This window comes from Schistosoma haematobium, chromosome 1 (genome assembly GCF_000699445.3).
Source record: "Schistosoma haematobium chromosome 1, whole genome shotgun sequence".
NCBI lineage: Eukaryota > Metazoa > Platyhelminthes > Trematoda > Strigeidida > Schistosomatidae > Schistosoma > Schistosoma haematobium.
In genome coordinates this window covers 88,767,905-88,790,591 of record NC_067196.1, presented here as the reverse complement: position 1 = coordinate 88,790,591, position 22,687 = coordinate 88,767,905, and the positions used below count along the sequence as shown (strand labels likewise).

Below are 22,687 nucleotides of genomic sequence, written 5' to 3'. Positions count from 1 at the left end.
GTCAAATAGACTTAGTTAAATGAACTTTAATTCTAGTCCTAGTAATTAGTAGTTCATAACATATGTAATGTATATTATTCTAAATTGATTTCTCGGTATAACCATGTCTGCTTCATTATAGATGAATGTGTTTAGTAATATTTTGTAAGAAATGACTTCATTATTTTATAAAGTTAAACAAATATTTATTGGAAGGGGTTTTTGTAGATATTATAGTAATTTCAATAGTTGAGATTATGAGTCAATTGGAGCTAAACCACAATAGAAAACCTCGAATCACTGAACGGCAGTTTTTTCCTATTGTGGGACTCCTCAGTAGTGCACATCCACGATTCCACTTCTCGAGATTCGAACCCAGGACCTATCGGTTTCACGCGCGAAAGCTTTAACTCTAAACCACTAAACTGGCGTCCAATGGTGTTAATGTCTAATTTCAACTAATCCACGAGACTGAACAACACATCCACCATCAGTGAATTCAGTGAATTACTATTTCACAACAGATCCAGTTGAATTCCAAATAGGTGTTCTTTTATCATTTCATAACAAATCTTATTTATTATGTTTTGTAATTAAACAGTATCTCTGTTAGATGAAGTTTAAACCAGAGATCTTACATTCAACGTAAGTAATATAATAATAAATGAATAAAGAAATAGAATGAACACTTGTCATGCATTTGATCTGCACTAAATAAGGACTTGATACGCATGACATTGATCATCACCCAGTGATCAATCAATTGTGATTACATCTTAGTCCCACAGGAGGTCAGTCGCGGCCTGGATAGCTCAGTGGTCACGTCTCTGACTGTGAAGCTGGGTGATACGGGATCGAATCCGTCAGGGAGCACCAGTTCCTTCAAGATTACAGGTACACCTTGCCGAGGAGTGCCAGGTAACACGAAACCTGTGTCCAGGGTTTCCTGTCGACTACCTCCAACCACCATCTAGAATGAACACTTGTATATGCCAATAAATACAGTAATATCGCTAGAGAGAGAGAGAGAGAGAAGTACTAACCTGTTGTACATCAATAAGCTTTTCATTAATAATCTTATCTATATCCTTTGTTGTTGTACCCTGTTTAATTGTATTGATCAATGTACAATTATGTTTTAATTGTTGAGCTGCATCAACCATTAATTGAGTTTGTTTATCAGCCTGTGAAAATATTAATACAATCTGAAAAAAAAAACCATAAAAGAATTCATGTATAAATAGATAAATGTTCATGATAAATAAAATGCTTTACTATAATTATAATGAGAATTCATGTATTCAATGAGATATTCCCTTATGATTGTATTAGTTATAAGTTAAATAAAAGCTGGTTTGAATTACTTTTTTCTGGTTAGTGTTCTATTTATGGCAAGGTTGTTTTCTACAGGATGGGATTGTTAACCCCATGCCCAACTCTCCTCTTTTAATCGAGCTTAGAATCGGCAGTAACCATAGCCTCTAGTCGGAGTGGAATCCTCATAGCCGAAAGGAGAAGAGAAAGACCAATGAACACATTAAACCGAGAAATAAAGACAGATATGAACAAAATGAACAACAATTGGATAGAACTAGAAAAGAAGGCTCAGGAAAGAGCGGGTTGGAGAATGCCTATGCTCCATTGGAAGTAATAGGCGTAAGTAAGTAAAGTAAATAAAAGCTATACTTGAAATATGTTTTAAACATAAATGCTTGTAAACAAGAAGGTATATATATATATATACTGATATACTTTCCACAATATTTCAGTCATAACTAGCAGTGTGTTATTTTGAGAAAAATTACAAATGTATCATACCCTACGTGAAAGATAAATAGCCAAACGTCTTCATAATGTAGAGGAGATTTCCTCACAAACCTTGAAAATTTCTTCTTAGCTCTAAAGTAAGAATATAATAGTATGTCATATATATATGTAGTGGAGCTCAGTAATGAAAGGACTCAACTCCGCCTGTAGCTCTTCCAGAGTTACTGCCGGTCCCGAGCCCGGGTAAAGGAGGAGGGTTGGGCATGAGGTTAGCGTCCCCATCCCGTAGAAAACTAAATGGCTAAAAAAAACGCTTACCAGAAAAGAATGAAAGGACTCAGATTTTAATCAGTAAATTTTAGGGCTTTTCTATTATTTCATTTTCATCAGTTTATGAATCATTACAATATTACTAACCTTCAAACCTAAAGTATGGTTCAAAGTCGACTAAAATAATCTGTACTTAATAAATGAATTGAATAATTATCATTATTATCTATTTGATCAGAGAATTAACCATTACAAAATGTTCAATACTTTTCACGTTCATAAAGTAAACTATATGAATTGAATCAGTATGAATATACTTATGATAACAGATTTCTACCTGTTCAAAGATCACTGGAAACTAGCTTATCATGAACGATTACTATCTTAATTGACAAGTCTAACACTTTAAAGCTTACAACACATTGTAAGACATGCACCGTATTACTTGTCAATTCATCTTGAAACGTTTCTTGATCAGCATAGAATTTTGTAGAGATAATGAAATTTACATAAATTTTAAACATCAAGTTAGTCTTAATTAGTACACAATTAAAAACTTAACAAAATTGAATGATTGGATGCTGATTCATAGTTCTAGATATTAAGCGTCCACATGCCAACCAAATCAAAAGTGTTCAGGCTCTGTCCCCAAATACCGGGTTGTCAAGAGTTTCATACTAAAATGAAACGGTCATCCAATGATTTCAATTGATGGAGTTTTGTTCTCTGAGCTGGATGGTTTGGTCGTGGAGCTTTCATCGTTCTTCTGAACGATATCATCAGCACAAACTTCAAATAGAACTGAAGTGTTCGAAGAAAACAATGACAAATTTAAGATCAATAAGAACCAATCAACGTCAAGGTGTGCAGAACAAGCTGTGAAACACATATGGAGAAATTCGAACACTTCACTTCCATCTGAAGTTTGTGCTGATGATGTCGTTCAGAAGAACGATGAAAGCTCCACGACCAAACCATCCAGCTCAGAAAACAAAACTCCGTCAAAATCATCCACTTGAGCTACAAATCTTCTCCACCATCTCAATGATTTAAAATTTCCAATGGTGTTCTAACTAAGAATAATTCCTGATATTTTGGTCAGTTTAAAACGAAAATTTTTTTGTTTTCTCTCATACTATTATCATTGAATATACTATAGTGTATATAACAGGCTCCAAATTGTAATGTAATGATATCTTCTTCTTCATTATAAGTATGATTCTTCTAGATTACATCATTCATTTAAAACATTGCTAACATATTACTTTTAGTCACATTGATCATAGACTACTTAAAGAAAGTAGGTTATTTAAATATATAATCAATAATTATGACAAGTAACTAGTACATTCAAGTATTATATTTATATACATGTGTATACATGCATGTATACCTATTCCCCCTCCCCCCCCCCAACGGTAACGAATAATAATAATAATAAATTGTGTGGTTATACTAAAAGTTGCCAACTGTCAAGAATACATTTCAAAAAGAGAGTGAATTAAAGAGTTAAACTAATGAATAGACATCTTTATCGTGTATCCTATAAAACTGTTTATCGATTATCGATGTATTGTCAGTTTATTCACTGAATAAGATAAACATTCGAAATGGGCATTATATTGACATTGTAGATTGATCGTATATGAAATATGAATGTAAATGTACGTTTTTCTTTTTATATTACAAATAAATTTGTTGGAATGATAATAACTATTATGATAAGTTAGCTAAAAATAAGCAGAATACTCAGTCAGTTAGCTACAATAAAGGAACAGGCATATATATATGCATCGGTTCAAGTTGCTATACCTCATTAGCATAGAAAGATGAACACTGGGTTCATAGAAGTAGTTAATTCAGTGGTGGTAATATATAAAATAAAGATTTCATATAAAGATAGAATACTACAGGAAATATATGCGATTTACTAAATACACAGAGGGTAAGAAGTAAGAAGATTTTCTGGAAATCAGTTATATGATAAGATTATTTTTAGACAGTTCTTCAAGGAACATCCTAGAATATCAACACCAAAATAATCAGAAGAAGAGTATATCTTCCTGTAAATGTCATTGCATATGATGGCACAAATATCTCTTCTGGGGATATCTGAAGTAATAAAGACCCTGGTAATTCAATAAATACTTTCTTCCCTTAAATATAGATTGATCTTAAGTGAAAAGCTTGGTTTGTATTCTTGGTTTCTTTTATCGTCCGAGATTAAAAAGTAGAACCTAGCCGACAAAACATGAAAAAGGATCTCATCAAGTTTATTGCTTATTTGATAGATTTTCTGGTTAGCGTTCTTTTTTTAGCGGTGTAGTGTCAGTTATTATGCCAAGCCCATAAACCTTATTCTAGCTTCCGGACATCCCATTTTATTCATTCTCCTCGAGCCATACTTTGACCTTGTTATTTATTCGCTTATCAATCTAGACTGCTTTTATATGAGCGTATATGTGTGTGCCCTTCTTATCCTATTAATCACATGTCTGTAGCTTTATTTTGTCTGACTATAAATATTGAGTAACGCTTGACTAAAATGGAGTTGGCTTCCCAGCCATCTTCCCTGCGTGTCATTTTGCTCTGTTCTATTACATTCACTTTACATACAAAATATATGTATTCAAAATCCTATTCTCGTTATTTGACTTATCTAAATTCCGTTATTGACTAACGTGATTTAAGTCGACGATGATATACGAGAATCAGCGATAGCAAACATTCGTAAGCTCTAAATAGGAGTCAGATTCACGGGCCACTAAAGCGGGTTAGTTTTCTACGGGGGGGGGGGTCACTAACCCTATGCCCAACCCCTTTTCGCATTTATCCCAGCTTGGGGCCAGCCGGAGACCCAGAGGGGCTCCATGTTTTCTATCTGATAGGTAGTGATACAATATAAATTACATAAATGTTTATAATAAATTTCGAGATGGGAAAAGAGACTAATCACTGTAAAACGTAAATTTCAGTTTGTAGCATTTTACTCTCACAATTTAAAGATATAGAAATGGACAAAAACTGACTGATTATTAGAATATGTACGGAAACTAAGTGACCATCATTTTATTACATTCCAATGTAAAAAGTAACTTTATTAAATACCAAAAGACACTAAACACGTATTTATTGCTAGTTCTGTCTTCTTCCTTCCAATCTTCACCTATTGTTCTGCACTCAGTAAAAGTGGACAAATAAGCCGAATAGCCCATTTTGAAATGATTGATTCACATTTACAGTTTAGCTCATAGCAAAATTTGCCGTTGGAGAAATAGGGTAATATACAACACTAGACATCATTCAAAAAAGAAAGAAAAAGACTACCGCAGTTAACAACACTCTAACAAGAGCATAAAAAGTCAAGGTATAAGATGAATACACAGAAGCAAACAACCAAATGAAGAGGAGCATTGAAGTCTATAGGGAGAAATACGTGGAAGAGCTAGCAGTAACAGTGGAAAAAGCTGCAACAGGAGGAAATACGAAACAACTATATATCTTAACGAAGAAACGCGAAAGGAAATATGGTAAACCAGAGAGACCGGTCAAGGACAAAGAAGGCAAGGCAATCACTGAGACTCAAGAACAATAGAACATATAGGTAGAATACTTCGAGGAACTCTTGAATAGACGAGTTTCGTTGAATCCACCGGCTATAGAGGCAACACACACAAACCTTTCTATAGCTGCCACTCTACCTACGATTGAAGAAATCAACATGTTCATCAGACAAATTAGGTTTGGGGCAGCAACAGGACCTGACAATATAACGGCTGAAGCACTAAAGTCAGACCTAGAAGTAACGGCAAAAATGATTACCGTTCTATTCAAGAAGATTTGAAAAGAGGAACAAGTGTCGATGGACTGGAAAGAAGGAGTGAGCCAACTCCATTTAACCAAGAGTGAATCGATATTCATAGTCAAATAAAATACGTTACAGTTACATAATGAATAGGGCAAGTAATGAACACATAAAAACGAACATGGTTATTGAACAAATAAGTGATAATGTCAAAATGTAGCTAGCTTGGTAAGAATGAATAAATTGGTCTATTTAGAAGCTAGAGTAACCTAAACGGGCTTGCCATGATACCGGCCACTACAATATATATATATATCTCCGATTTCATTTGTATCTGATCAGCATGGTAAACTAAAAATCTTGCCGGAGATCGAACTTTGAACATTCATGACCTGAATAGTAGGCATATTACTTTTAGATTACTGAAACAGAATTATTTTTGAAAAAAACCCTTTTCTCTTTTATAGGTCTCATTACCAACGGTTGATTTGATAATTTCGAATAAATTGAGCATTGGGTAGATTGTTATAAATAATAGTAATATATTTGTAATATCCCAATGAGTAGAAAAATTAGGTTTTCTGATGTTTCGTAATTTGGTGTAAACTATTTCTTCACTTGAGACATTTATTTCAAACAAATCGTTTTGAAAAAAAAGTAAAAAATGAATGGATCGGTTCATTTGGTTACTCTTTATTAGCTGTGTTTTTTTGTTGTTATTACTCATTTATTTATTTTCTTTTTAACACATAGATATTGGTACAAGGAGGCACCAAATAGATATGCGCCACATAAATCATTCGATTTGTGTGAGGTCTCTGATACTGCCCGGGTGCCCAAACCGAAGCAGGTGGTTTTCTTAGGGGACCATACTCCAAGCCTTTGACCTTAAGGTCTGACCCACAAGGCAGTGGAGCATCGTGACGAGATGCAGTCCCATGGTAGCCGGTGACCAACGATTGATTCATACGCCATTTGTTCCCTTAGGATACTGGAGCCCATGTGCACCATTGATTTGGTTTGGAATCCGGTTAAGGCGCCGGACATTCGCTTTTCGTCCTCTCAATTTCGTAAACAACACCCCCGCCACGAGAAGGCGGTGAGTTGGACTTCGCTGGTAGAGGCTATATACGCGTGGCCGTGTGAGAGTATTTGGAGAGGGAGGTCGGGCCCACCCCACTCTCGGCCATACCAGGGCATTTGGGGGCTTTTGTTGTAGGGATTGTGAAAAATTCGGTATCATAAATAAAGATTAATTTTAATTTCAACTGTCAATATTTAACCAATCAATTTATATTATTCATCAAAATTATAAATAAACACATTATTGGTGTCATCAATTTGTGCCAATCAATCGATAATATTACACTATACATATGGTTCACTAAATTTATGCATAATGTGTTGTAATAATTTCTAATGTAAGTTGAAAGTTTCCACATAAATAATAACTATGAAGGATATCAATGAAATGTTCACCATTGAGAAATTTCCATATACTGTTATCGACATATGAAACTATACTGTTTTACATATGAATAAAATAATTTACTTATGTCATTAGATAAGGCCTGTATCATAAAAAAAGTTAACAAGCAGTTTCTTAGTTAAGATGCATATAGGTTATATTTTCTCTATTCTGTATTGGGTCATAATTGAGCATTGTTAAAATATCTTAAAACTGTTGTTACATTTTAACTTAGTAATTTTCAATAGTAGTAGGTGTTATACGTTGTCGCCTGTGTGCCCTGCTAATGTATAACGTATTGATACCGCTAATTAGAGAGCAGTAGATTATCGATCGGACCAGTAACGTATAAACCCATGCGAGCAGTCTAGAGTATTTATCGGTTCTGCTTACCGCCTAGCCCAACCAATTAAGTCTAGAACACCAATCCGACCGTCTGCGATATGAATCATTTATTTCAAGCATACTGGGTTCATATACCAACCAGACAGACCACATCATATCATAAAATGGAAAATAACATTTGTACAAGATTTAGCCAAATGAGGCCGTGAGTGTGGGAGGTAGTAATTGATAGACTGTGTATAACTCAATAATGGTAAATCGTATAATAATAGTTCATAGGTCAAAATAGAGCTCATAATAAGAGGGACATGAATATGAATAGTTTAGTCATTTATCAATTATACGATAAAAATATACTCATGATACTGGTCCATAAATGGATCCCAAAAGTTACCATTCATTATACTTATCGGGATATAACAGTAGGTATCATCATTTTGATTGAAAAATTACCATTATAAGTGAATTCAATTTATCTAGTGAAATATTTGGCTAAAATATGGTTGTCTAATAAGGAGATTATTTTAATGATCAATTTTCTATAAATGAATTAAGAAAATCTTAATAAAAAACAGAAAAAAAAATTTTTTTTCTTTTTTTCAAAAAAAGGGAAATCCCTGCTATAAACCTAGACATGACGACTAAGTCCGGACAACATATTTAAAACATGTGATAAATGATGAATAAATGAAAAATCATCCCATAGATAATGCAACAACATCAATACCACCACCATCAACAACAACAACAACAACAACAATGAAAAGAACTACAAGTCAAATTAATTTGGTCAGGTAGTCTATGTTGTTTATTTTCTTCTTTTTTTGGGGGGCGGGTTTGCTTCTCTCTCTCTCTCTCTGTCTCTTTCTCCCTATAATGATTTCGTTAGTTTGTTTGTTCTATTATACACATTCGTGATATAAACCACTCCTTTCTTACAAATTTATTCAATGATAAAGCTTATGAATGAATTCAAATGTACTAAAACAAATCAGTATACATGTATATAATAGGCATATAGATGTAGATTTTCCCTATTATTATTATTATTTTTTAGATTTTAAATGGTCGGAAATCATTTTGTAGAGATTAATTAATTCAGATTATTAGATTTATGATAAATTAATATCAAAGAATGGACTAGTGTAAATAAGGTAATAGTAATTCTATTGATATATGACATTGAGAATTGTCAGGTGTATAAACTACATAACTAGTTGATTTTATAACTAATTGAATGATACAAGTGGGATTAGGTCTTGATAATGGTTGTTAAGACAAGAAAGACTCTCCAACACAACACAACATGCATCAATCTAATCGCACTTGATGGAGAAGATTTAAAGAAGGTAGAAACCTTCCCATATTCAGGCAGCATCATCGATGGACATGGTGGGTCTCATGCAGATGTCAAGACGCCGATCGGTAAAGCAAGAGTAGCATATTTAAAACTGAAGAATATCTGGAACTCAAAACAACTGTCTGTAAACTAACACCAAACTCAGAATTTACAATATAAATGTCAAGACACTTCTACTATATGGGGTGGGAACCTAGAGAATTTCAAAAGCCATCAACCAGAAGATACAATTGTTTATTAACAGCTGTCTATGCAAAATACTTCTGATGCGTTGGCCAAACAGTATCAGTAACAAACTACTATGGGAGAGAACAAACCAGATTCCAGAGGTGGAAGTAATCATGAAGAAGTGCTGGAAGTGGATAGGACACACATTTAGGAAAGCACCCAACTGCGTCATAAGACAATCCCTCATGTGGAATCCTCAATGTCAAAGGAAAAGTGGAAGACCGAAGAATACACTACGCTGATAAATGAAGAGAGACATCAGAAAAATGAACGAAAATTGGATAGAACTAGAAAGAAAGGCCCAGGACAGAGTGGCTTGGAGAATGCTGTTTGGAGGCCTATGCTTCATTAGGACTAACAGACGTAAGTAAGTAAGTTAGTAAGTAAAATGGTTGTTTAGGTTGAATGTATTATGTTATACATCATGTGGTCAAATATATATTACAGTATTCACCTTGAAAAACCTATTTTTTGTGAAGTCGCATTGAGCATCAGATCTAGAAATTAGTTATGACAAATAAAGTTTAACAATGTCAGGGTGGGAAAAAATTATCTACCAGTGTTACTGTATGATAATCGAACAAAATCGAGAATTGGTTAGAGTTAGAAATATACATCATTGGATTCTAGCTTGTTGGTCTAAAAGTCAAGCGTTCAGTTCAAGATCTGAAGGATTTAGATTCAACATTCAATGACGTCTTGAATACTTACTGCGGAAGTCTCGTACAAAGTTAAAACAGTTACCCAATGTTACCTGGTTTATGATGGTTATCTAATTAGGGTTAGTTAGTAATCACAATTACATTCAACAATCTCTACGAATGCTTATATTGAAAGATAGATTGAAAAACATACTTTGGATTTAAATTTGTATCATTGATAACTTCCTACACGTATCCGAACATTATGGAAATAAATAACATTATAAATACTGCTATTCAAAACTGAATACATTCCATATAAGATTAGGCTAATTAGTTCAATGTTGCATTTGTTGCTAAGCTAAACAAACTCTTTAATACATTTCATATTTGCTTCACTTGATGTCATCATACTTCTACGGAAAAATTCTCATTGCGTAATACGTTATTTGACAATTTATGATTTAAATATGCCAAAATTAGAATCTTATCTCTAATTGACATTCCATGTTTCTCTTATTATAAGCTATATTTTAACCCATAGACTATTATTATACGATTTACTATTCTTGAGTTACGCCCAGTCTATTAATTACAGTCTCTCACAATCACTGTCATTTTTGTCTAGATCTTGTACAAATGTTTCTTTTTTATTTTATGGTACAATATGGTCTGTTTGGTTTCTGTGTAAACCCATGATTTATATCGAGGAGGCTAAGATGGTGTTCTGGATTCAACAAGCAGGGCTAGGCAAGAAGAAGGACCGGTAAGGATTCTAAACTGCTCGTATGGATTTATGCGTCATTGTTCCGATTGGATATATATTAATAGAACTTGTGAGCCAATCTATTTTGAAGTCATCTAGATCATGATATTGATAATCAATTTGAAGGTTGAATCTAGTATTTATCGCTTTTACGAATGCCATGTTATCCTTTAGACTGATCGACTGAGTCCATTTGTAAACATTCGCACTATATTCTAGGTATATATATACAAATAATGGAGTCTGAAGTAACATAAAGAATACATCCCAAACTTTACTCTTAACTATTATCTATATTCTAACATTTGTTTAATCTTTTAACCAACTGCTTACGTCATTGTCTTGTTTGGATAAAATTCGGACGATTTACACAATTTAGTTTACATGGTATTAATAAATATGAAAAAAATTTATTATAAGGAGTAAATGAAAAGAAAACTAAACTAATCTACAAATGTTTATCTTGTCCTTTTATAGAAATCAGAAGCAAATACAAAATTCATTCGATTTGTGTAAGAGCTGAGATATCATCCAGGTGCCCAAACCAAAGCAGATGGTTTACTTAGGTGGGGCTACACCCGGAACCTCCAACTGAAAAATCGGATCCACAAAGCAGTGGAACAACATCAGGCGGTGGTAGCCAGTAACCAATAATTGGATCATACACCATTTGTTCCCTTAATATCATGGAGTCTATGTGCACCATTGGTTTGGAATCAGGGTTTTTCAACTCCCTTAGGTGTATACTCTGTGTCCACTAACGCGGCTAAAGCAACGGACATTCGCTTTTCGTCTTCTCAATTTTGTAAACAACAGTAATGTCACGAGAAGGCAGTGAGTAGGACTTCCCTGATAGTAGCTGTATACGTGTGGCCATATGAGAGCATTTTGACAGGCAGAGTTGACTCTTCCCACCCTCGGCTATACTAGGGCATTTGGGGGCTTTGTGGGAGAAGATAGATTTTATTTCTTAATTAAATAAACGGATGTTCAACAAGAAAATAATGACTTTGTAAAAAAATCAGCTTGAGTTGTACTAAAATCGTAAGCGCATTACGAATAGATTTAGAAATCAATTTGGTTATCCACAATGTTTGTTATATTCACCAATTGTATCATAACTAATGCTTCCAGTCATTTTCCGTGCGTTTAATAGATATGTTCAGTATATTAGGGTGTAATTTTGTATAAAACATTTCATGTACTAACCCATGTTGCATATGTGTTTTACATAACACATATCAGGTGCGCTACACTGAACATGTTTATAACAGACAGATGGAGATTATTTCAACAGCGTGAAATGTAATTCTTAATAAAAATCATAATCTAGTGTGCAATACTCAATTAGTGAACAGAAAAGTGACCTAAAGTTATGGATACGATTCACCGATCGAAGAATGTGAACATTTCGGTTTTCTTATTTGTTTTCTTAACATGTTAACTTTTAGTGTATTTATAATTTGTGACTAAGGGAGTATAACTATTCTAGAAATGAGCAAGTTACCTACCAATAAAAATGGTTGATTGTTCGGACTGTATCCTGATCTTTTAATACTGAATGTGATTTCCTTATGTCCTGAATATTGTGAATTCGACTCTTAATAGGTTTATTTATATGTTCTACAGAGTATTCCAGAACTGGGACGAAATAATTGTCCAATATTTCGTACTTTTCTAAACTTAATTACTTACTTACGCCTGTTACTCCTCGTGAAGAAGCATAGGCCGCTCACCAGCATTCTCCATCCAACCCTGTCCTGGGCAATCCTTTCTAGCTCCGTCCAGTTGTAATTCATCGTTTTCATATCTGCTTCTATTATCCGACGCAATGTGTTCTTTGGCCTTCCTCTTTTTCGCTTCCCTTCAGGATTCCAAGTTAGGGCTTGCCTCGTGATGCAGTTTGACGTTTTGCGTAATGTATGTCCTATCCATTTCCATCGTCTTTTCCTAATTTCTTCTTCAGCTGGAGAAATATTGGACAATTATTTCGTCCCAGTTCTGGAATACTTTTCTAATGCCCCACGTAACTCCTCAGTTGAGACGGAATTTGATGGCGCATATTCAGTGATATAAGGTGCTTAGAAATATACAATATAAATTAATATCTTATGAATAACAGTTGATGACTTAAAAAGCAACTAACAGTTGTCTGACCCTGCTATAAAATTCTTCAGTAGAGCATACTTACGATGCCTTAGAGAACTGAAATGAAGTATTTTAAATCTCATTATGGTTTACAATACTTTTCGGTTATTAAAATGGTAAATAATAGTCTATAGTTCTAAAGGATACCTAGCTAAAGTTACTGATGATGTTAATAATTATCAGTACAGACGGTCAATTCATTTAGATTGTGAGTTACTCATTCAACATCTCTGTTGAACTTAAAGTCGTTGTTCTGTTTGAACAAACGATAAAATTTGACATTTTTAATAGACTAACACAGGGATATGTAAAACGTTTACTAAAATAAATAAGAGTAGCAGTAAAATACTTGATGGACAGGAGTATTATAATAATAATAATAATAATAATAATAATAAGGATATATCTTAGCCCTGTTGGTAATTTGTCTCAAACCGAATAATTGAATGATAGTGTGTCTAATAGAGGTGTAGTGGCTGGTATATCGAACCCATATAGCTTATTATAGCTTTGGGACAAACTAATTTATCCATTCTTCCTGAGTCACATTTTGACCTTCTTACAATTATTCACTTATCAACCTTAATTGTTTTTATATGAGCGTATATGTGTGTACGCTTCTTATTCTATTCATCACGTCTGGCTATAAATATTGATTAACGCTTGATTAAATGGAGTTGGCTCATATACCTTCTCTGCTGCGTGTCATTTCGCTTCACTCTCTTCCCTTCGCTTCTTTCGATTAATCCCTCTGATTGCCTGTACAGATCAGTGACTATACGAAATATTTGTATTCAAAAACCCATACTCGTATTTGGCTTAATTAATTCCCTTATTCTCTAACATGTATTAAGTCGAGAATTATATATTAGGATTAACGGTATATATATCTCAATAAGAATGAGGAACAATCAAGCTAGAGTCAGATCCTAGGCCACTAAAAGATGCTAAACAATATAGAGATTGAAATATTATGAGAATAGAGATATTTTTTTGAGCAATTAGAAATTCACTTGGTATAATTTCATTGGAATCTTCCCATTGATGTTAAGGACTGAAAATGATCAGTCTGTTATTGGCATATGTGCATCCTGTTCGGATTGCTTCGATATTACGTTAATTTACAAGCATTTTTAGCAAAGATGGATAGTGGTTAGCAGTGGAATCCACGACACGCGTTTCGTCCTCCTTTTGGGACCCGTCAACTGGATGTACCTGCATCTCAGAATTGATGTCGACTCTGGGACTCGAACCCAGTACTCTTTTGCTTGAAACGCTATCGCGTTATCTACTTATCTACTGAGTTCTGAAAGCCAGCTACAGATTATACATTTGTTAATGTCCATTTATTTGATCTATATGTTTTAATTATTATGCTGAATAGAATCATTAACAGTTACATAAAGTAGGCCTTAGATAGTCTTATTGCAAACAATCAGGAAAGTTACAGTCTACTGATGTCACATGAATAAGTTCAAATTATTGTTTACGATCGATTTACAGAATAAAAAGATCGACTTGAATTTTCTTGTAATATCAAGTAACTTGACTTGGAATCTAACTAGACAATTTTCATTTGCATGACATAATCACCATTGTTGATTAGCAAATATGAAACCTTGTGTTACTGTTTAAAAGACTGATATAAAACAAATTAACATCAATGGTGACTATATTTAGTACACCTTATTTACACAACTTAATAAATATGTTTTCCGTATGTATTTCATGTTATTAACCAGTATAATGAAAATTAATAGTATGAAAAGGATGATTAGAAGGCATCTAATAACACCAAGTAATGAAATCATGAATAACCATCTAGTATGATCTAGTGATTTTGGATCAGTACTATACCTAATGACTCCGCCTGGAGTCCCTCTGAGGGCTACTGCCGGTCTCAAGCCCAGATAAAAGAGGAGGGTTGGGCATGGGGTTAACAACCTCATCCCGTAGAAAACGAACTCGCTAAAAATTACTAACCAGAATAACGCTAACTGCACCTAATCTTCTGTTTTCATTTTCTTTGGGCTAGAACCGAACATTATTCATAATTATTTTTGAAAGTCTTGTTAAATACGCAACAAGAGGATTTAGTAGGTGATAGAATGAACAATTTAAAAAACAGATATACTGGCTCAAAATCTCCTTGATAAATCGTCTTACCTAACTTCTGTGATGTCAACCATAGATAGGTCTCTTTCTTTTGCAGATTAAGGAATATGAATTCTTCGGTCCACCGAACATATTCAGTGAAGGATCTTTTTAAGCAGTTTCATTCCTATCATTGCACACTAATGTAGGAATATGAAGGCAAACGTAAAATATATCTTGACTAACTTAGGTAGTGAAGATTCATTACCTGAACAACCAATTTATCATCTGTACTTATAAGCCTGAATAATTTTGTATCGACAAAGGTTTTTATCAAGGTTCTTTTCTATAGAACAGGGTTGTTAGACCTATGTCTGAATCTCCTCCGTTATCCGAACTTGAGACTATCAGTAACTCTAGAAGCGCTCCATGTAGAGGCAAATGTTAAAAGAATGAGTAGCACTTGAGAACAGCTGAACAAGAGAGCACAGAACAGAGTTGGCTACAAATTCCTGGTCGGTGTTCTATAATCCAAGAAGGGGAATAGGCATAAGTAAGTAACTGATTAACCTAACCCTTACTTTGATCTGAATCACTTCATGTATTCATTATATACAAAAAATACTTTGAAGATATCACATATTGGTTGATTTCAACTATGGTTGTCTTTGACCTTAACAGTTCAAGTTTTCCATACATAAACTAGTGAACTGATATACACTATCTATAACTTAACACGTCTATAATAATCACCTTAGAAATCTCAACATCACCTTAACCTACATATAAATTTAAGTTCAATATAACAAAATAATTCACTAAAATAGCGTTGAAGGGGGCAAAAACAAGTGATAGTGAGATGATGGAGTCAAATTTGTTGCTCAGGGGGATGATTTTGATGGAGTTTTGTCCTCTAAGCTGGATGATATCCTATAGGACAGGTTGTGAACCACATATGGATAAATTCGAAAACTTCACTTCTATCTGAAGTTTGTGCTGATGATGTCATTCAGAAGAACGTTGAAAGCTCCACAACCAAACCGTCCAGCTCAAAGAACAAAACTCCATCAAAAACAACTGATCGTTCTAATTGAAATATATTAGGATATCAATAGTGACTACCTGATTGATAAGTAGAAAACTATTGCAAAAGACCATATATATATAACAATGCTGGTGGACGACATAGGCTCCTCCACGAGGGGTAACCGACATACATAAATGAATTAATTATCATATGTATATGTCAATATCTACTTACATTAATCTTCACACTATCATGATTATTATATATACTTTCACAATGAATTGTGTTAATCCTACTGAATGTATCCCTTCTATTATTTCCATCTACTGATAATTGATAATTGGTGTATTGTTCATTTAAATCAACAGTATTATTATGATTGTTATTGTATAAATGTTTTCTTATTTTTATTGATTGAATTGTTTGTTTATTGTTTATTTGAATGATTGATCTCTTTGATATATTATTGAATAAATCTAATTTATACTTGGATCGAATAGATTGTTGCTGGGTGGTTATAAGTGAAGAATTAAAGTATTGATTATGTGGTTTTTTATTGAAATCGTATGTTTGGTAATAATGATAGTTATTATTATTATGATTATGATTAAGTGTTGCTAAGGAACTTCGCTGTGGTTTACTAATATCTGGAAACCATAGATTAGACTGTGATATCAATGGTATAACATGCTTATGTGTATATTCCTGTCGGTAATTCATATTCATGCAATAATGTTGAATTCAAAAAAAAAGGAGAAACGTAGAATTACACTTGCTTTACTCTTTTATGTGTTCATTTGTTTGTTTTCTCTTTCCTTTTCTTTTTTTTTTAAATTTCGTATTGTTTTTATTCACTTTGAAATTACCATCATTATTATAATTAAATATAAACTACCAATGACCTAGGATTATAATTAGTCGTTGACTTAGCAACCAATAAATCTATCTAAATAATTAAGTTGAAATCAGTTAGTGAAAGAAACAGGTATGTTTTATTTTGAAGTATGTTAGTTTGTTTGTGTACTCTGTGCTATTGTTTATGATGTTACGTTTATACTATCTAGAACATTCTAGTTAAGGTAGAGGATTCGGGGAATATTAAGAGATAGTAATCCTATTCAAATGAATGACTATCGTTTGGAAAGTGTTCAATAGTCAATACTAATTAATTGACTTGTTGAATAGACTGGGTTTTATAATATTCAAATATCATTAACTTCAAATGTATTGAATGGGACTTGTTTCATTCTATGATTTAGTTAGTCATGGATCTAGAGGGTTATAAATGTATACTATTTTCATAGTTTAAATCATGAACTAATTTTAGTTAAACTAACTGAAATATTTGAAGTTAGACAACTACACCAGTGGATAAAATCATGATGGTCTATAGGTTGGATGTTCTTGTTCAAGATCTAAACCCCTAGGTTTGATTTCTGGATGAAGGTTTGTGGGTGCATACTACAGTAATGTCTGTTACTAGGATGAAGGAGAAGTTCAATGGTTCCTTATTTTCAATGGTTGTGTAGCTAAGATCAGTTCACAAATCGCCTATATTTTTACTACAATTAAAGGTTTGAAGAAATTTATGCACTTTTTTATATCAAATAAAGTGATTTCATTAAGAAATATTACTTTTTTCTTCAATAAAAAGATCACTATCAGACATGTATAAGTAAACAAGCTTTAACTATTATAACTAGTCGATCAATAGTAAATGCACTTGCTACGTTATTGTATTTGTTAAACTAGTAAGAAGATGTATAAATCCTTACATCTCCAATTCACTATATGAACTATCAAATGAATTTAATAATTAAGACTCATAACTCATGTGATTGCATAGACAAAATAGAAAACCGCAATGTGCCAGAAATATTAAATCTAAATAGATATATGCTGAAGATATTTTAATAAAGGACTTAGTAACAAGTATGTAGTTTATTGATTATAAACTATATCAATCAAATGAACCAATAGTATCTAATATGTTATGAAGTCAATGAAATGCAATTAGAATTCACTTGAACTAGGAAGTGTACCCCCTTTTTCACTCTAACATCTTAATAAAGTTGAATAGCTTGACAACCTTTGATTTAACCTAACAATTAGGATTGTATAAAAGACTATATATATATATATATATATATATATATATATATATATATATATATATATATATATATATATATATATATAGAAAACAGAATTGCACAAGCGGGTGGCTATCAGGACTCAGTAGATAAGTGGTTAACGCGATGGTGTTTGTAGTGAACGGTAGTGGGTTCGAGTCCCAGAGTGAATTTCAACTCGGAGATGCAGGTACATCCAGATGATGAGTCCTAAATAGGACGAAACACGTGTCAAACTGGATTCCACTAGTAACCACTATCCATCTTTGCTTGAAAAGCTTGTGATTTAAGGTAATATCGAGGCAATCCGAACAGGATGTACATATGCTAATAAGAGACTGATCAATTGCAGTCCTAAATAACAATGGGAAGATACAAGTAAAACAACACCAAGTGAATTTAAACGTAAGACAGTTCACAAAAAGGCAAGTGCATCATTGTTGGAATCAACAAAAAGACGTTAAGTTACGCTAGACCAGACAAACACAATGAGATAAAATCCCAGAAATAATATTCACTAAATAAGTTGAAATAATACTGATATCGATTGTAGTCATAAAAAATGATTGATTATGAAGAGAAATCAAAGGAGGGAAACTTATCTTTTTGACAAATTCATTTACTTAAGCTGTATATTCGTATTTATAACTATTTGAGAAATATATGATTTTATAATTACTAATGGAGCCCTTCTGAGGCTGCTGCCGGTCCCACGCATGGGCTCGGATAAAAGAGAAGTGTTGGGCATGGGGTTAGCAACCCCATCCCGTAGAATATTAACTCTCTAAAAATACTCTAACAAGAAAAATATTTAACTATAATGTGAGTATAAAATAAGCCGCGATCGGAAGTTATTGCTTTAATTATTCGAACCATCAGTTGGATTAACTCTTATCATTGTAAATTGCAGATTAATAATAATAATGACAATAATAATAACTTACATAATGATAATGAGAAATGAAGTAATTAATGATTGTTACAATTGATCGCATCATAATGGAATCCGTGATTTTAAATATCTAGAAAATGCTGCGTAATAATTTCTCGTTGCTGAATACTCTTAATTTCTATTCGATAATACAATAGGTTTTACACGAGCTCAGTTGCGGCCCTGATAGCTCAGTGGTAACATCTTTGACTGTGAAGTTGGATGACACGAGATCGAATCCGTCAGAGAGCATCAGTTCCCTCAAGATTACAGGTACACCTTGCCGAGGAGTGCCAGGTAACACGAAACCTAGGTTCAGGGTTTCCTGTTGACTACCTACAACCAACATCTTATCTCAACATAGTGCATACAATGTCGAGTCACTTAGACTAGAGGCCACAAAAGCAAAAACGCTAATTAGAATAAGCAATATAACCATCTTATACAATAATTACTATCAATAGTTTATTTCGATCGCCGACAGACTAATTCCATGCTAATCATTAGTAACAAAACAGTGATATATTTATATTATTCGAATGAGTAAAAATTACTTTTATTATTAACATCTATCCAATACACAATTTATTTAAAATTATTAAGTTAAACTTCACTAATGTTACATTAATAACCAGACTACTGAGGAAAGTTTATCAACCATTAATTTAAGCATTTTTCTAACCATTGATTGATATTTTCCCCACCGTTACCAATCACTAACCCTGTAGCCATTCTAGGAATAAGACATCTGGTGGAAACATTGATTAGATCAACGGAAGAACGCTGGAATTTCGACGGAGGACCATCATGGTTGTTTCCTGTGTTGTCCCGTTTCATGGCAACTAAGGCGAATGGCTACCGGGTGAGACTTATATTTATTGGCAAAGGGATATCATTAATCAGTATACATTACATATAATAGGATTTTGATCTAAAACGTTTTTAAAGATCCGTTTGATCGGTAATTGGTACAGTGAACACATATAAAGTCTCAAAAGATAGAGCTTAAAATCTTCAAGTTTCGAAGCTAGCGCATGATCATGAGACTATTGAATTAGTCTCTTACTATTTTAATCAATTCCAAAGAATGCTTAACTATTACTCAACATCATGAATGACGTTTGTTTCACATCTAATATGCATAAATTCGATCAGTCATATATTATCATTAGAACTTCAAGAACCTATCTGAAAGTAAATTACTTGTAAGAACACAATGTCAGTTATGATTACACAGTTTAATTGAGATTCTCTTTGATCTTGTAGTTGGTATTCATTATTAGTCAATACTAATGGGAATATCATTAAAAATCAGGGAATTTTGGAAAAGTGTTTCATTCGAAGTTAGTCAGTATAGAATACTACCTACAAATTAAACGAATCTACACAAAACTTCATTAGGATGATCCAATTAATACTGACCTGACCTATGCTGAATACCAAAAAAAACATGTAGTTTAATTGTTGTTTGGTTAACGTTTATTTACAATAATCCATTCGGACTGTAAAATGTGCACACACACACACACACATCCAGGTGCAAATCCATACGTATGAACTACTTATCAATCTAACATGGAGAGCATGTGACTGATATTACGTTGACTTGGAGTATATTTATATATTCGGTGTAGTTTATACTGTAAGGATTATGACAAGCTATAAGACAATATATATACACAGACATAAGTTTACTTACACACATTTGAAGGATGCAGTACCTTTACAAGTAATTAGCCCTTAAATGTTTGTTTATTGAAATATTCAATAATAATAATAGTAATAGTGGTAAGAATAATAACCATTACTATTATTATTACTATTGAATATAAATTTGAGTCAATAAATGTAGGCAAACGATGGTGACTTATCTTTAAAAAAATGAATCTGTCAATGATGTAGTCAATTAATCATAATAATTGGTTAGACAGTAACAATACATAATTCCCATGATGCAGTTATTAATAACAGTGATGGGAATAATAATAAAAAGAAGAAGAATACAATGACAGGTAGTATAGTTTTGCATTAGTTATATTAAATAATCGAATAATCTAATAATATAAACAAATATCCTTATTGTGAACATAGTTAGCATTATGAAAATAAGTATTATGTAGACATTATAGAATGATGAGAATTCAATGTTATCACATGTTGTCTGGCCTGTCCTCGCATCCTCTTCCTTGCCCCTCTCTTTGTATATATATATGATGGAAATTATAATATTTCCATAGACTATGTATTAAAGAAGTGATGTTAGTTCAGAAACTATTTATTACCTGATAGAAATGGATTCCCTAATCTACAAACCTGGGAATCCAAACCAGAGAATTCAGTCGCGATCCCGGACACTTATCTATGAGTGTTGATATTTAAAATTAATCTACTCACTATATCGTCTATTGTCAGAGGGTGGATAATTGTTTTACAGTTGATATGGTCAAACTACACTAGTCACTGCTTCTCTCTATAACTCCTGAAATTATATTCACAAGCTAATCATTAATGTGCACATACTTATTATCAGTGCTACCAGGTTTTCAGTGGTGATCTAACTAAAATCAGTTCGTGACAGAAAGTCTATGAAAATGAATATATATTAATTTTAATAGTTTAGATCATGAGTCAATTGAAGATATACTACCATGGAAAACCTAGAAGCACTGGACCGCCGTTTCGTACTAGTATGCGACTCCTTAGTAGTGTTCATCCATAATCCTGCCTAGCGAGATTCGAAATCAGGACCTATCAGTCTCGTTCTCGAGCGCTTAACCACTGGAACACTGAGTCGTCTGGCATCCAACGGTTTTAATGTATAACTTCAACTAATCAACGAAATTGAGCGACACATACATCAATGTTGAAGTTAGACATTAAAACCATTGGATGCCAGCCAACTCAGTGGTCTAGAGGATAAGCGCTGGAGCGCGAGATTGATAGGTTCCGGTTTCGAATCTCGCGGGGGATGGGACAGTGGATGCGCACTGCTGAGGTTTACCATACTAGGACGGGACGGCCGTCCAGTGCTTTCAGGTTTTCCATGGTGGTCCAGCTTCAATTGACTCACGATCTCAACCACTAAGATTACTATAATATCTACAAAACCCCTTCTGATAAGAATATATATCAACTTCATAGTAAAAGTGATATTTTATAAAATTTCAATTTTATGCTAAATATATGCCAAATAATTCATTCTAGTAGTAAAAACAACTAAAGCTAAATTATATGTAGGATCTTTATTAGATATTCAGAAATGATCTTATGTATTTGCTGAAAATAGTATGTGCTTTTAAGAATATTTTAACTCGCCAACGTTAAATTGATGTATAAAGGTGAGTAGTGTCCAATTATATGGTGTGGGTTACTTATATCTATATCAGTAGTATATAACGGTGGTCACTCATAGAATGAATTTCAGCAGAAGATTGATAAAGAAAGAAAAGGAACGGAACGCAATAAGTATGAAAATGTATGAACAATGAAATCTGAGACAATCGACTGATATTTGCAAAATGAACAGTGAAGTTTGAGACGACGGATTGATATTTTACAAATTAACAATTTACTATATGGTTCTTAGATTTGATTGAGATGCTTTGTAATTTTGTGTCAAATACATTCGATTGTCCCCACTCGTGTTTTTGTTCATTACAATGATTAGTCATGTTATGGTAACTTGAGTGATTGATTATAAATTCCTGATTGATTGTATTGACTATT

General features: G+C 33.2%; 1 protein-coding gene across 1 annotated transcript in view; it reads right to left on the bottom strand.

Moving 5' to 3' along the window:
- PDE8A (High affinity cAMP-specific and IBMX-insensitive 3',5'-cyclic phosphodiesterase 8A) overlaps positions 1 to 22,687 on the bottom strand; it is a 142,109-nt gene that overhangs the window by 67,459 nt on the left and 51,963 nt on the right. Inside the window, exon 6 of the mRNA XM_051209972.1 lies at positions 1,023 to 1,184. Within this exon, the coding sequence (XP_051075457.1) occupies positions 1,023 to 1,184 (162 nt within the window). The remainder of the gene's footprint in view (positions 1 to 1,022; positions 1,185 to 22,687) is intronic.